At 45.3% G+C, this 15419-nt stretch overlaps 2 protein-coding genes across 2 annotated transcripts; both read left to right on the top strand.

Annotated features, from left to right (window-relative positions):
* The first annotated feature begins 587 nt into the window (after nt 1–587).
* Nucleotides 588–7884, top strand: oatx (organic anion transporter X). Its single transcript, XM_069539778.1, has 16 exons — nt 588–725; nt 1082–1273; nt 2287–2451; nt 2532–2605; nt 3228–3357; nt 3447–3550; nt 3636–3790; nt 3902–4070; nt 4173–4296; nt 4381–4496; nt 5184–5238; nt 5382–5541; nt 5667–5775; nt 5908–5986; nt 6752–6879; nt 7072–7884. Exons 2-16 carry the CDS (start codon nt 1247–1249, stop codon nt 7232–7234), a joined length of 1758 nt encoding a protein of 585 aa, XP_069395879.1. The 5' UTR covers nt 588–725; nt 1082–1246; the 3' UTR covers nt 7235–7884.
* Nucleotides 7885–8358: 474 nt separating this feature from the next.
* Nucleotides 8359–15419, top strand: pwwp2a (PWWP domain containing 2A). The gene is made up of 2 exons (XM_020106897.2): nt 8359–11509; nt 12516–15419. Exons 1-2 carry the CDS (start codon nt 10581–10583, stop codon nt 14353–14355), a joined length of 2769 nt encoding a protein of 922 aa, XP_019962456.2. The 5' UTR covers nt 8359–10580; the 3' UTR covers nt 14356–15419.

Below are 15419 nucleotides of genomic sequence, written 5' to 3'. Positions count from 1 at the left end.
ATCAAGAGTGGCCTCGTTTCTGAAGCAGTGATAGGGTCAAATACTGATGTGTCCCTGTCTTGATGGGAACTGCAATATCAACACTTGTATATACTTTGACTACGTCACACAAATGTGTTGTTTAGGACGTGTTATTAACTCCGCCCCTTCAACAGGAAGTTATAGATTTTTCAATATAACTGTTTTACATGAACCTCAGAATTGTAGCATCATGATGACAGAATGCCACCATCCATCCCATCAGGCCTTTCATCCATGTCACCTTCATCTGTGAGTCCAGTTCATCGTCCCGCTGTCGCATCATGTCGTCTGGTGTGAGCACGCTGAGTCGTTTGTTGACTCAGATTCAGTTGGACAAATTCCGAGACACAAACTCAGCAAGGAGCAGGAACACGAAAACAAACCAAGAGGATGAGTTTTCAACCAATCACTGAGCTCTGGTGGAAAGACCTGGAGAGAGGAAGAGAGAGAGAGAGGGAGGGAGGGAGAGAGAGAGAGAGAGAGAGAGAGAGAGAGGGAGACATTAAGTTCAACCATTAACTGAACAATGAATGTGTAGAGCCAAGAAAAACAGAGAGAGAAAAGACAGAGGGTCAATCAGGTTACAAGGTCTCCTCTCGTCCTCTGCAGTCACTCATTAATGTCCAGTCATCTGTTTTCTCCCCCTCCACTTGTCCGTTTGTTCTGTTCATCACTCTCTCAGTCGTCCACTCGTCCGTCAGAATGTAAGTATGTTTTCATTCAGTCTTTAATCCTTTAAGAACTTTCAGCAGACCGAGTTCACAGACTTCACGCACGTCTGGAAACATTGTAAAGTTTTGAAGGTTTTCAGTCGCCAGTTCATGTTCTACATGATCTACATGCGAACATGTGAGTTCTACATGTGAACATGAGAGTTCTACATGCGAACATATGAGTTTTACATGCGTACATAACATAAGAGTTGTACATGTGAACATGAGAGTTCTACATGTGAACATTAGAGTTCTACATGTGAAGACATCATCACAGTTCCACAGTTTGACCAGATAAATCTTTGTCGTCAAAGAGAAATGTAACTTTTTTTAAATTTTGTTTCCAGGTTTTTTCTGATGGAGGTGAAGCTCTGAAAACATCTTTATCATTATTATCTTTATTATTATTATCAATTCTAATCATTTTACAGTTGATTTATAAATATGAACTGTTTTGAGAATATTTGAAAAGTTAGTGAAATAAAAACGAGAATAAAGAAAGAGAGAGAGCGATGGGCTTCGCCGAACTGCTGGACGAGGTAAATGTACCATTAATGTAATCTGATTACTTGTATGGTTTTTATCTGATTACTGCAGTCCAGTAATAATTCTCATCAATCATTGATCAGCTGATGAAAAATTTAAAAATCACTAATCAACATTCTGATGTCACAGTGATGTTGCCACATTATCAAAGTTACTGACGACATCATTACTGTGACTGATGACAGTGCAGTATCAGCTCGTCTGTGATGTCAGGGTTCGAGTTAAAAAACACTTTACCTCCTGTAGCGTCAGTCAGTCGATAACGAGCGACTGATCTACTAATTCACACCTATCTGTCTCTCTCTGTCTGTCTGTCTCTCTGTCTCTCTCTCTTTCTGTCTGTCTGTCTGTCTCTCTCTCTGTCTGTCTGTCTCTGTCTGTCTGTCTCTCTCTCTGTCTGTCTGTCTGTCTCTCTCTCTCTCTGTCTGTCTGTCTATCTGTCTCTCTCTTTCTGTCTGTCTGTCTGTCTGTCTCTGTCTGTCTCTCTGTCTGTCTGTCTATCTGTCTCTCTCTTTCTGTCTGTCTGTCTGTCTCTCTGTCTGTCTGTCTGTCTCTCTCTCTCTCTGTCTGTCTGTCTATCTGTCTCTCTCTCTCTGTCTGTCTGTCTGTCTCTCTCTCTCACTCTCTGTCTGTCTGTCTGTCTGTCCATCTCTCTGTCTGTCTTTCTCTCTCTCTCTTTTTCTTTGTCTGACTGTCTCTCTCTCTCTCTCTTTTTGTCTGTCTGTCTGTCTGTCAATCTATCTCTCTCTCTCTGTCTGTCTGTCTGTCTGGCTGTCTCTGTCTCTCTCTCTCTCTCTCTTTTTGTCTGTCTCTCTCTTTGTCTCACTGTCTCTCTCTCTATGTATGTAGCAGGTTAAATACAAGAAAGTAACTGTATTTGGATTATTAATTGTACTCTAACTCAACACTGCCCCCAGAAATGTATGTAACTGTGTCTGTTGTGAGACAAACACGGACCACATGTATGATTCATGTTAACGTGTCCCACCCTCATCGTCATGGTGAGGTGGGAGGGTTCGGCAGGTACCAGTGGCTCCATGTCACGCTCATCAGTCTACCTGGTTTGTTGATGGCGAGTCAGAACCTGCTCAACAACTTTGTCTCTGGAATCCCCGCCCACCACTGCACCCTGCCGGCCAATCACAGCTTCTCTAACCTGTCTCACTACCAGGTAACCTGTCTCACCACCAAGTCACCTGTCTCCCCACTAGGTCACCTGATAGATGTGATGAATGTGATTGGTTGTTTCAGGTGGACGAGAAGCAGCTGCTCAAGGTTTTCATTCCTCTGGACTCCTCTGGAAATAGACTGGACCGCTGCAGGAGGTGACAACCTGAACCATTCCCTGACATTTTTTAATCCCCATACAGTGCACACATTGTTTCCCATAATGCATCATGACAAGTAGTTTACAACCGATGGTCACTAACTGAGCAATATATATATTTTATTCATATGCTACCCTCGCTGCGTTGACAGGAGTTAAATGGTAGAGAGGAGAGAGGGCAGCAGCTCGACCTTGAGACAAATCTGTCGTTAGGTTGGAATATGTCACAAGTTCATTAAAAATTCATTGGGAGATTTTCCACCGGTCAATGATGTCATAAAAAAGAAAATTTCAGTCCAGGAGTTACAGAGAAAGTAACACGAGGAGTTTTTTTCTTTTACTGATGAACTCAGTTTTTTTTTTAATTTATTGCAAAATAAAAAAATTTCAAGCAACAAAGACTTTTACTCCTCGCAGCATCAGAGACGAGAACAATGATCCCACAGCTTTTTATTTTTTTGTTGCAGATGAAATGAATCTTAAGGGAATCCTAAGAACAATGAACAAAGTTGATTGAGAACTTTGTTTCGCTGAAAATTTAATGAAATTAAACCACGAGTGACCACGAGTAAGTCGAATGCCCCTAACGACATCACTTCCTGTTCCTTATACCTGCCCAGGTTTGTGGAGCCGCAGTGGCAGCTGTTAGCCACTAACAACTCAGCTAATGTTAGCCAGCTACAGACAGAAGAATGTGTGGATGGTTGGACATTTGACCGCTCCGAGTTCCTCGCAACCACTGTCTCTGAGGTAATTTATCTTTGACGTCTCTCTGTCCCTGTCTGTCGGAACCTGTCTGTTTCGCTGAACCAGTCTGTCTGAACCTGTCTGTGTCTCAGTGGGACCTGGTGTGTTCGTTGCGTCCTCTGAAGCAGATGATTCAGACCATCTATATGGGCGGAGTTTTGGCGGGAGCCATCATCTACGGCAGTCTGTCAGACAGGTGGGATTCACCTGTTAAAACATGAACCTGTCTCACGTACCTGTGTGTCTGTCAGTAAGAATCTGTCTGTCTCTCTGTCTCTCAGGTTTGGGCGGCGATCTGTCCTCATTTGGTCGTACCTGCAGCTGGGAGTGCTGGGCAGTAGCGCCGCCCTCTCTCCCTCATACACTGCCTACTGTATTTTTAGGTTTCTGAGCGGGATGGCGGTGTCCGGCATCATCCTCAATGGAGTCTCACTGAGTACCTGTCTATCTCTCTACCTGTCTGTCTGTCTATCTTCATACCTGTCTGTCCTCGTCTTTCTGATGATGTGATCATCTGTGTGTGCGTGTTTGTGTGTGTGTCCTTTAGAGGTGGAGTGGATTCCGACCAAAGAGAGAACACTGGTTGGGACGCTCACGTCATTCTTCTTCACCTTTGGTCAAATGGTCTTAGCGGGACTCGCTGATTGGTTAAGAGACTGGAGGAAGCTGCAGGTCGTCGTCTGTGTGCCATACTTTCTATTCTTCGCCTACAGTTGGTCAGTGGAGAATTTCTGCTCTCTGATTGGTCAGGTGGTTCTTACATGTCTGCTCTCTGATTGGTCAAGTGGTTCTTACATGTCTGCTCTCGGATTGGTCAGGTGGTTCTCAGAGTCAGCCCGTTGGTTGGTTCTGAACCGGCAGTCTGAGAAGGCGTTGAAGAATTTACACCGAGTCGCTCGAATTAATGGAAAACCAGAGATGATTGACAAGTTAACGCTGGAGGTACCTGTCTGTCTGTCACATGTAACATATTATCAATGTGTATGATCACATCTGCAGCTGTCATCAGTACCATGTGACCTGCAGGTTATGAACTCACACATGATCAAAGAGATGGAGTCAAGTCGTTCGACGTTTACAGCGTACGACCTCCTGAAAACGAAAGCGATGAGACGCATCTCCGTCTGTCTGATGGCTGTCTGGTAAGTCACCTCCGCTCACCCGACTCACCAGAAATCACCAGTACTCAGCAGTACTTACCTGTACACACCTGACTCACCTGAAATCCCCTGACTCATGTGTCATCACATGTTCTCACCTGTACTCAAATAATGTTCATATTCGGCTTCTTTGTTAAATTACACTATATTCATTTTCATTCAGAGCTTACCATTAGTTGTAGAGCCACCAGTTTCACATCTTTTGAACTTTATGCATGTGTACGTCCAGAACGGGGACTGGGCTCTCCGGCTCTGCAGGTCGATGATATTGAACAGAAACGCAGGAGTGCTTTTATTTTGAAAACGGGTACTGGAAGTGTTGCAAACATTTACCTTCGGGACATATTGGACAGACAATAAAGATATGTCTTAAGAATTATTGAACAGAGCATTAACACTGTGGTGGAAGATCTATGTTTATTCTGCTGAGCACAGCGTGCAGAATAAGAACAGCGAGACCTCTGTTCTCTAGAAGAGCGGCTGAGCAGCATATATGAGCAGCAGCCGCCGCTGTCTCAGCTCTAATCTGTTAACATGGGCACAGAAATGTAAACCAAGCTGGACACAGGTCCAGTGTGCAACTCACCTGCACTTACCTGAACTCACCTGATACCTGACCTGTTACTTATCTGTTATCTACTATCGGTCTGCCAATTGTCTGTCTTTTAGGTTCTCCACGAGTTTTGCATACTATGGTTTGGCGATGGACCTGCAGAAGTTCGGGGTGAGTCTCTTGACACCTTTAGGGGCGTGGTTACCATCGTAATGTGGGGTTGACAATGTGTTGCATTTATAAAGAACCCTTCCTCTCCTCCTATTGGCTGCTTATACTGTGCTGGGCCTCCATTGGTTGTTTACTGGTTTCAGGTAAATATCTACCTGATGCAAATCATCTTTGGAGCCGTCGATTTTCCTGCCAAATTGTTGGCTCTGGGCATGCTCAGTTACTTCGGGAGGCGGGTCTCTCAGGCCGTCTGTCTCTTCCTATCAGCTGCCGTCATCTTCGCCAACATGTTTGTCCCCACAGGTGACGAGAACACACAAACACACACACACACGTATACAAACACACAGACATGCAGACACACACACACACACACACACACATAAAACACAAAACCCTCATAAGAAGACTGTTTTACCCCCCCACAGACATGCAGGTAGTCAGGACAACCTTTGCGTGTCTTGGTAAAGGCTTCACCTCTGCGTCGTTCACCACCGCCTACCTGTACAGTGGCGAGCTCTACCCCACTGTCATCAGGTGAGACACAAAACACAGACACTGCCCTTGAGCAAAGTATGTTTCAGAGAGAGGAGCTGCAGGTTCCAATCCTGACACACTGACAACCGCTGCTAAAGCAGTGTTTGTTTTTATGTGTGTTTGTGTTTTCAGGCAGACAGGAATGGGTTTCGTCTCCACCATGGCGAGAGTCGGCAGCATGGCGGCGCCCGCAGTTCTCATTCTGGACGAGGTGACATCACAGAAAAATATTGTTTCTCCAAAATTCTCACATCCTGAATCCATCAATCAATACTTTTATGACTCAAATGTGATTAAAATTCCACGAAATACATTCACGGTCCGACTTCATACATTTTAACATAGACTGTCGAAGGTTTCATAAAGAACAATGGGATGTTAACTAATATAGAAGTTAACATGTTTGACAGGTGTAGGAGCCTAGGTCCTATTTGAGTTCATTAATGTTTGAATAATAATTTAAGTTCATGTGTTAAAATATATTTGTGTTGATTGTGGTAAAAATCTAGCTATTTACATTATTTACAGTTAGATAATTCATATTGATAAGTTCATTTGACTTGACTTGAAATGTGTATGGATATTTGCAGGTTTAGAAATTGCATATAGCACCTTTAATGCGGATTGATCAGTGTCGGTGGTTAAGCTGAGTGGGCAGTCACGTCAGGCATCATGGAGCGGAGCCATATAGTTATTTGACCTCATTCGTTCACTCTTTTTATTTGTCTTTCTCTCGCTCATTTTTGTGTATCGTCATGCTGGACTGTTGTATCTTGCTTTATTTTTTGAAGTAAATCAAGAAAACTAACGAGAGGATTTTGTGGAGTTTTTCCTTTGAGTTCGAGGTGGATAACGAGGGTGAGAGCGTCAAGCTCATGGCTTCATTGTTAAGGAACCTACAACAGGTTTACACAGAGACACACTTTTATAGAACTGAGGTCATATTACTGACAGCACCAATGACTACATTTCCCAGGTATTCCCTGCTCTACCCAGTGTGGTGTATGGGGGAGCGGCAGTGTTGGCTGGAGGCTTTGCTTGTTTTCTGCCAGAGACTCTGAACATCCCGCTGCCAGACACCATCCAAGATGTGGAGGAGAACTGGTAAGCTAATGACTAACAGTTAGCCTTACTCTGCATGTTAGCTTCAATAGCTTAAATGCAGTGTTAACTGCTCAGCAGCATTAGCTTTATTAACATTCCCCAATGATATATCCTAAACCAGAATGATAGTTTTATTTGGCACCAACCTGATCAATAACAACATATCAGAAATAATAATGTTTGTCTTTATAGGTCTGGAAGAAGCCCTGCAACTCGACAGAAAGAGGGCGTGTCCTTACGAGAAGGCATGATCTCTGAAGACCTCATTAAATCCTGTGGGGGCATGGTCTCAAAGGAGGGTGTGACTTTAAAAGAGCGAAAGGAAACAGAAGGAACCGGCCTCAATGCACTCTGACCAATCCGATGCTGCCACATCACATAATCAGAACAGGAGGGAAGAGTAGGGAGCACTCTGCTCCTGTAACCATAGAGATGTCAATCAGAGAGTATTACAGTTTTCACCATGGTTACTGTAGACATCCACAGCTGGTCCAGAATTTCCTTTTGTGTCTTTTTTTTTCTTAAATTAAGGGGACATTAACAATGATAATAGGAAATCAACAACAACTGAGATGGAAAGTTGCTGCTGATTTTTTTTCATAAATATTTGAAAGTTTTTATTAAACTGGTAATGAACTTTCAATTTCTGATATTCCCATGGTGATGTGATGACACAAAGACACTGATGCTGTTGAAACTATTACTACGGCAACCACAAACCTCGACTTCACTTCCTCATACCTGGACTCAACCCTGACCAATCAGATAGAAGGACTGAATCTTAACCAATCACGAAGCTGTAATCATAATGATGAACCAGTGATGAAGGAGGAGAGTTCAGAATAATCATGTGATCAGTCAGACGATTATTGATTAGATCTATATGATGTTGCCAGAGCATTGCGATAATACAATGTAAAAAGTGTAATATGGCAATATTAATACTGATGAATCAATAGTATATGTATGAGGCTGTAACACATTAATAAAACTGATTATTATTAATCTGATTGTTGTTGTTTTTGCTTTGAAATGAAATAAAGTTTATGGTGAAGGTCAGGGGTTATTTTCATTGTGCTGAACCACAGATATTAATTTACATTGGAGTCAAACGTGTGCTTTTGTGTTGAAGTTTTGAATTAATGATTTGTTTTCACATCCAACCTTTTCAGACTCTGACCCTGGAACACTTGCTTATTCCCCTATCACACACTTTATGTTGTAATGATGTTATCATAACATCATTTATTAATAAACCTAAATTTATAGAATCTTTTTGATGTTACAACCTTTCAACTTTATTTATTCTTCTCTGTTACATGTCACAGAATATGAATAAAACTGTAAAAACATTTTACAGAGTAGAAGCTTGTAACTATTTAATGAATAATTATAGCTGTAAATATGAACTGTGATGATGACTGAATGCCTGTTTTACCAGAATGAAATTCAAAGATAGTGAAGATAAGATTATGAAGAGAAAGTATCAAGTCAAGTTTATTTTTATGACACATTAAAAAAGAATCACAGTTGAACAAAGTACTGTAAAGAATAAAATAGGAGACAAGCAACAATAAAATAAAAAAAGACTTCTGTGAATATAAACAACTCTAAAGTCTTGGAGACCATGAGTTTTAACTCTTGTCTTAGACACTGCTCAAAAAAACTGTTAAAGGGAACAGTTAAATGACACATCAGATTTTAATGAATGATTCAAGTGTAAAATCTTTACTGATGAACATTGTAGAATTAGTTGAGAACAAAATGACAAAACAACGAAACAAAGGAAACTAAAACCATCAACCCAGTGAGGCTGGATTCAAACCTGAACATCCCAGTAACAAACTGAAACCACCGGCTGATCCAACGTGTGTGAATCAAGTCGTCAAGTGACTCAGTGGGTGTGGCCTCCTGGTGCCCATATGTTCTCCTAACACATGATGCTCCTGATGAGTCGGAGGGTGGAGTCTGACCTGGATCATCAATGAGCTCCTGGACTGTCTGTGGACGGACTTGGTAGCATTGGATGCACAGAGGTCCAGTGTACCAGCATACGGTCTGACAGTCGCTCTGAGGATTTCATCCTGGTACTTAGCAGCAGTCAGGAAACCGTTGGCTGTGACATGGAGGTCTATGTGACCCTCCAGGGATCTGCCTCCACAGACCATCACTGACCCTCCACCAGACCGGTCATAGATGATGTTACAGCAGCGTCACGTTCACCACAGCTTCTCCAGATCCTTTCACATCTGTCACATGTGCTCAGTGTGAACCTGCTCATCTGTGAGGAGAACAAGGCTCCAGTGGTGAACCTGCTGGTCCTGGTGTTCTCTGGTGAATGGAGCTGCTTGGTGCTGGACTGTGAGCTCAGGTCCCACTAGAGGACGTCATGTCTCCTCCTGGAGTCTGTTTCTGACAGTTTGGTCAGAAACACATCAGTCACCTGCTGGAGGTCATTTTGTAGAGCAGTGCTCCTCCTGTTCCTCCTCACACAAAGGAGCAGATACCTGCTGCTGGGTTGATGCTGTCCAGCTATCCTGGTGTAACGTCTCCTGTTGTAATGTCTCCTCCACACTCTGGAGACTTCGCGGGAGACACAAACCTTCTTGTGACCACAGGTATGGATGAGTCCTCCAGGAGGAGCTGGACTACCTGTGCACCCTGATGGTGCTGCAGGTAGCGCCTCATGCTACCAGTAGTGACGAGGACCCGAGCAGAACACAGAACTAGAGTGAGTCAGGAAGGACCAGGAGAGAGCAGCTGTCTGTGGACACCACATTAAAAACATTCCCTGTTGGGGCTCGTTTACTTTTGTCTCATTGAACCTGTTGTGACTTTGATTTGCACCAAAACAGAGAAACTGATTCACAATCACTTGTTCTTCTAAATGGACACCTTGATCTCTGAAATTTAACTTTAGACTGTGAACATTAAGGTTTCCATACTTTTTTTGAGGAGTGTATATGTAAAACATGTTCCTTCATTCTGACGGTGAGAAATATTTTTTACAAGTCCAGTTGCCTACGTTCACTTGTACCACTTCTGAAGATAGATAGATAGATAGATGACTTTATTAATCCTCCATGGGGGACATGAAGTTTTCATAGCAGCAGGTACACTAATGACATAATAAAAAGACATATTAGAAATAAAAACACAAGAAGACATATTAGAAGAAAAAAAACCATATACTGTGATATGATTTAACACACCATAATATAAAGACTTGTGTCTTAACAGTTTTTAATGATTTGTAATGAATTCAATCATTTATCTTGATTACTATGGATTAATTGATACTTGATTGGTTAGATGATTAACTTATTGTCCGTTTAAATATGATGTGTTTTACTATATTTAAGAATTCTGATCACATATTGATCATGATGTTTTAGTGTTAATACATTTTTATTTATTTTTCACATAATTGGATCAGATGTTGTTTTGAATGATATTTTTTTTAATAAATCAATTATTGATTGATCAGCTGAAAATGTATCTTCACTCCTGATGTTTTCGTTTCTTATAAAGACTAACGCCCCCTAGTGGCGATCTGACGCCTTAAAGACTCAGCCAATCAGAGAGGACGCTCTGCCGCTCGTCCTTTAACTGACGGGCGCTCCAGCTAATGGCAGAGCGCCTGCGCATCTGGCCGCGTCGTCAGGGGCGGGACAAAGCTCCGTGGGTCACAGCGGAAGAAAATGGCGGCCGTGGCTGCAGAGCCAGGAGCTGCGGCGGTTTCGACAGGTTCGACGCCGGCAACGGACGACGAAGGCCCGTCAGAACCGAGCCTGGGACTTCCAGGAGTCCCGCTGCAGCCTGAGGGGCCTCGGGAGTCCGGCCCGGCTGTGGAGCTGCTGGTTGTCCGTGTGGAGGATGGAGGGGATGGGGAGGAGCGCCGCCATGTCAGGCCGGAGCTGGAGCCCGCGGCGGGAAAAGCTCTGTGTGAGAACGTCGTGAGGGACGAACTGATCAACAACCTCCCGGTAGACCGGGTCAGCATGGACCGGATCTCTCCCGGACTACCGGGAGATCCCGAGGGCGGCGGGAACGTGGCTGTCCAGGCGGTGTACCGCAGCATCCTTCCGGACCCGCAGCCCTCCGCCGTCTTCCTGCACTCCTTCCCGGCTCCGTCACCCGTCAGCGAGGCCGGGCTGTCTCTGGCCGAACCCGCCGTACCGACCACCAACGTGACGACGGACCGGGCCGAGACAGTGGGACGAGACCGGGGATACACGGTCCCTGTCCAACCGGAGCTGAGGCCTGGGCCCGCGGAGGTCGCCCTGTTGGATGGTAACGCGGACCGGCTGTCGGGCCCAGTCAACCTGGACGGACTGGACCCGGAGACCGGGTACATTAAAAACTCGGCGGGGAAGGAGGAACCGCCGGTTCGCGGCCTGTTGGACTCGTCCCCCCCCTGCCGGTCCCCTAAGAGACGCCTGATGACGGACAAGCAGGAGGAATCCCCCCGCCTCCTGCTCGAACCCGGTCCACTCGTCTCCTTCCAGGACCTGAGTCCCGGCTCCGAGGTCCGGGTCTGCCTGGACCACGTCATCGATGACGCGCTGGTGGTGTCTTTCCGGAGGGGGGAGAAGGTCTTTTCCGGGGTGTTGATGGACGTTTCCAGAAGGTGAAAACATTTAAATATCGGTTTTATTATTTATTATATGAACATGACGTCGTGACAGGAGACGGTCATCACACTCAATAAATTGATCAATCAATCTGCTGTGCAACGAATCGATAATAGTTATTTTTAAACTTAATCATTTATTAATTCGTTTGTTGTGTAAATAGTTAATAAAAGATAACAAAAGTTATTATCATGGAAAATAAACGTTAATTTAAGGCTGCTCAGATCAGTCGACTTCTGATCTTCATGCTCTCTAAATACTTTGATCATTGGTTTCTATAGTGACCGATCACATGATCCAACATCATTAGATGATTTGTCTTAATGATGCTTATGAATGAAACCATGAATCGTCTGATGTCTAAAGGTTTATCATGTTTCAAACTAGCCAGAAGTAACTGGAACATGACCTTATTAATTTCTGAAGCCAATCAGTGAGCAGTATTCAGGTCAGCTGATGGAGTCTGAAGCTAAACAAGGTTGTTCTGCGGCAGAGTTGAACAAGATGTTGCTCTCTGGTTGTTTTAAAGTTAAACTGTTCGTTTCATTTCATGTTTATAATTCTATTTTTACTCACTACATCTGCTGATGTTTCACTTCCTGTTTCCATCAATTCATAATTGTCAAATTAACAATATGAACCTGACAGTGTTTTCTGTAAATCCTCAATGTCGACATGTGTAGTTTTTAATCTCCAAGTGAACACAACACAACAATTATTGGTATATATCATCATGTTTTTTTATAGTACTTGCCTGGTGGTCTGGAGTGGCAAGGCTTGATGTAGCATCAGTAGTTCATTCTTTGGGATAATTAATTTCCCAAATTATCGGAGAAGCATCAGTTCTGATGGCGATGGCAAATCAAACCTTTATAATAAGAATATCCTGCAAGTTGTAATGTCACCTCCAGATGAAAGATTGAATATGATTTGTTCTTGTTTTAAACCTGGTCAGCTGTGTTTGAATCTTTACGGTTCTCACTCTGTATGTGTTTTTTTTAGGTTTGGACCGTACGGAATCCCGATCACGGTGTTTCCAAAACGAGATAATCGGAGTCGACTTCAAACATCTCTTCAGTCAACGCCTGTTACCAATGATGACACGTCCAGCGAACAGGAACAGGCCACCAATAGCACCCCAACCCCCCCTCCCCATCACCCCTGGACTGCCAAACCACCACCGTTGTTCCAGGAGGGGGCGCCGTACCCTCCTCCTCTGTTCATCAGGGACACCTACAACCAGGCTTTACCTCAGCCACTGCCACGAAAGATCAGACGGCCAAAGCGGCGCTATCGCTGCGAGGAGCCGACCTCCATCATGAACGCCATCAAGCTCCGCCCCCGCCAAGTGCTCTGTGACAAGTGCAAAGGCGTGGTGGCATCAGGCGGGAACAGGGAGGCACGACGTGGCCTAGTTGATCTGAGGTGTGAGGAGGCGTCTCGGCGGCGGAGGGTGGCTGAGGGACCAATCTCCTCAGAGGTCAAGAGGCTAAAGAGCGATGACAAAGGTGGAAGAACGGCCACTGACAGACGGGCATCATCAGGGATCTGTATGTCATCATCCTCTCGTCGTGTGCTGAGGGGCGTGACATCATCTTCGTCGTCGTCATCCTCGTCCGGCCACATCCGTTTGAAGCTGAACTCTAAGAAGGCACTGGCCAAAGATTCGGCCAGTGATCGCTCCAAAGCGCGGCAGGCTCTGAAGAAGCTGGCAAGGAGCTCCCAGCCTCCACCACATCGCCAGCCCAAAGACCAGAACCAGAGTCAGAGCCAAGACCGCACCAAGGCTGTGACTCGAGCTGCCACCCTGCAGAACCACAACCAGAAGGTCCACTTCACCCGCCGCCTGCAGCACCTCAGCGGAGCCGCTGTCAGCTCCAGCTCTCACACGCCGCTGCCGCCAAGAATGCGTCTCAAACCTCAAAGGTATCGTACCGATGATAACCAGGCTTCCCCACCTACCCCACCCAAACAGAGCACTCGCTCATCGCCTCCCAAACACGCTTTAAACCCTGCCCCCACATCGGACCTGGTCCAGCCTACCGCCCTGCCATTTCTTTCTCAAGCACCCCCCTCCTCCACCTGTGCAGTCAGTGTTGTCGTGGAGACACATGAAGTCTGTACAGATCAGGGAGGAGGAAGGGGGGGAGATGAGGGTCCTCCACCACCACCCCCCTCCTCCTCCTCCTTTTCGTCCTTGGACTCATCCCACTCAGAGTGTGGCTCCTCAGAGACCTTTGACCCCCCGCCCACTGGAGACCCACCCTCCTCATCCTCCCTTCTTGCTCCTGCCCCCTCTCCCTCCTTACTAGCTCCTCGTTACCCCCCTTCTTCCTCACCCATCATCCCTCCCCTTAGATCTGACAGCGAGGAGCCACAGGTTGGCGGTGGCGAGGAGGACGAGGAGGGAGGTGAACTGAAGAGGCGTCGTAAGTCTTCCACATCCTCCTCCTCGTCCTCGTCGTCTTCGTCTTCCACTGTCTTCTCTAAGTCTGTGTCCAAGTGTCCTCTTCCAGATGGCCGGACTGTGTGCGTAGGTGACATCGTCTGGGCAAAGATCTACGGTTTCCCTTGGTGGCCGGCTCGAGTGCTTGGCATCACGGTCGTGCGGCGTGGTGACACAGGACTGGCGGTGCGGCAGGAGGCGCGTGTCTCCTGGTTCGGTTCCCCCACCACCTCCTTCCTGCCGCTCGCCCAGTTGTCCCCCTTCCTGGAGACCTTCCAGTCTCGCTTCGATAGGAAGAGAAAGGGGCCGTACCGTCGTGCTATCGCAGAGGCCGCTAGTGCAGCCAAACAGCTAACGCCTGAAGTCCGAGCCCTGCTTACGCAGTTCGAGACGTAGCATCTGATAAAACAACCCCCAACCCCACACGCTTCTAACCCCCATCATTGCCTCACCCTCTTCAGGTAGTGGGAGAAGCCTCTGCCCGGGACAGTTTTTTGACGAACTGACGTATTTGTTTGATTGGAAGGGGCGGAGCCTGAGGCTAACTAGTCAGCAGAGGTGGTGGAACCTGAGGGTAACCAGTGTTAGGTGATCAGGGGGTATGGCTTATTCATCAGGTGTGAGCGTTTCCACTCGCCATCTCGTCAGCATCATCTTTTTGTAGTTCATGAAAGAGACAGTTTGCCAAGTTACTCATCATAGTGATGTCACAGTGACAGTAATGATGACACATCATGAATCAATAAGGAGAATCACAAAATATACATTAACAACAAAATAAGTTGACTTCGTTATAAGCCAAACATGGTGGTTTCTAGACACTGGTCGATTGATTGAATTATTGATTAGATAACGTGACACCTGGACTTTATCAGTTCAGTGATGGCGATGTGAAATGCTGACATACTGATTCCTTCCTGTTTCTCCTGGTTCCTGAACATTCTGTCCTGACTGAAAACTTTTCTGAAGAAGAATTTGAGGCCCGAGTTCCCAAACAGGGTTCAATGACATCATCTGTTCTCTGATTGGTTCATATTCTGATCTCCCACAATCCAACAGGAGCTTTACTAGGTCCCCGTTGTCCTTTGTCAGACCATGTCCCTATAGTCCTGTACCAGACCAGGTCCCTGTAATCTGGATTAACCAGATTTACAGGCGGATTTTGGATCATTTCCGGGTTGTTTGTTCCTCAGGAAGTTTCTCAAGAAAAGATTCAGCTGCTGATGTTTATTTAAAGACCTTTATTTTGAAGTTCACAGATGAGCAGACAGACGGACAGGAAGTACGCTGTTAGACTGATGATGATGAAGGTGATTTTCCCTCAGACTCATTTTACCGTCTGTTTGCAGATCAGAGATTCTGAAACAATGAAACTGATCAATTCATCAATCAATCGATCAAAAGAAACTGTACATGTTTATTTCTGTTGTTTTAAATCTATTAATAAACTGTCAAACTTC

The sequence above is a fragment of the Paralichthys olivaceus genome, chromosome 15, assembly GCF_024713975.1.
Source record: "Paralichthys olivaceus isolate ysfri-2021 chromosome 15, ASM2471397v2, whole genome shotgun sequence".
In the NCBI taxonomy this organism is placed as follows: Eukaryota; Metazoa; Chordata; class Actinopteri; order Pleuronectiformes; family Paralichthyidae; genus Paralichthys; species Paralichthys olivaceus.
The sequence above is the reverse complement of the archived record's forward strand: the minus strand, read 5'-3'. Positions and strand labels throughout refer to the sequence as shown.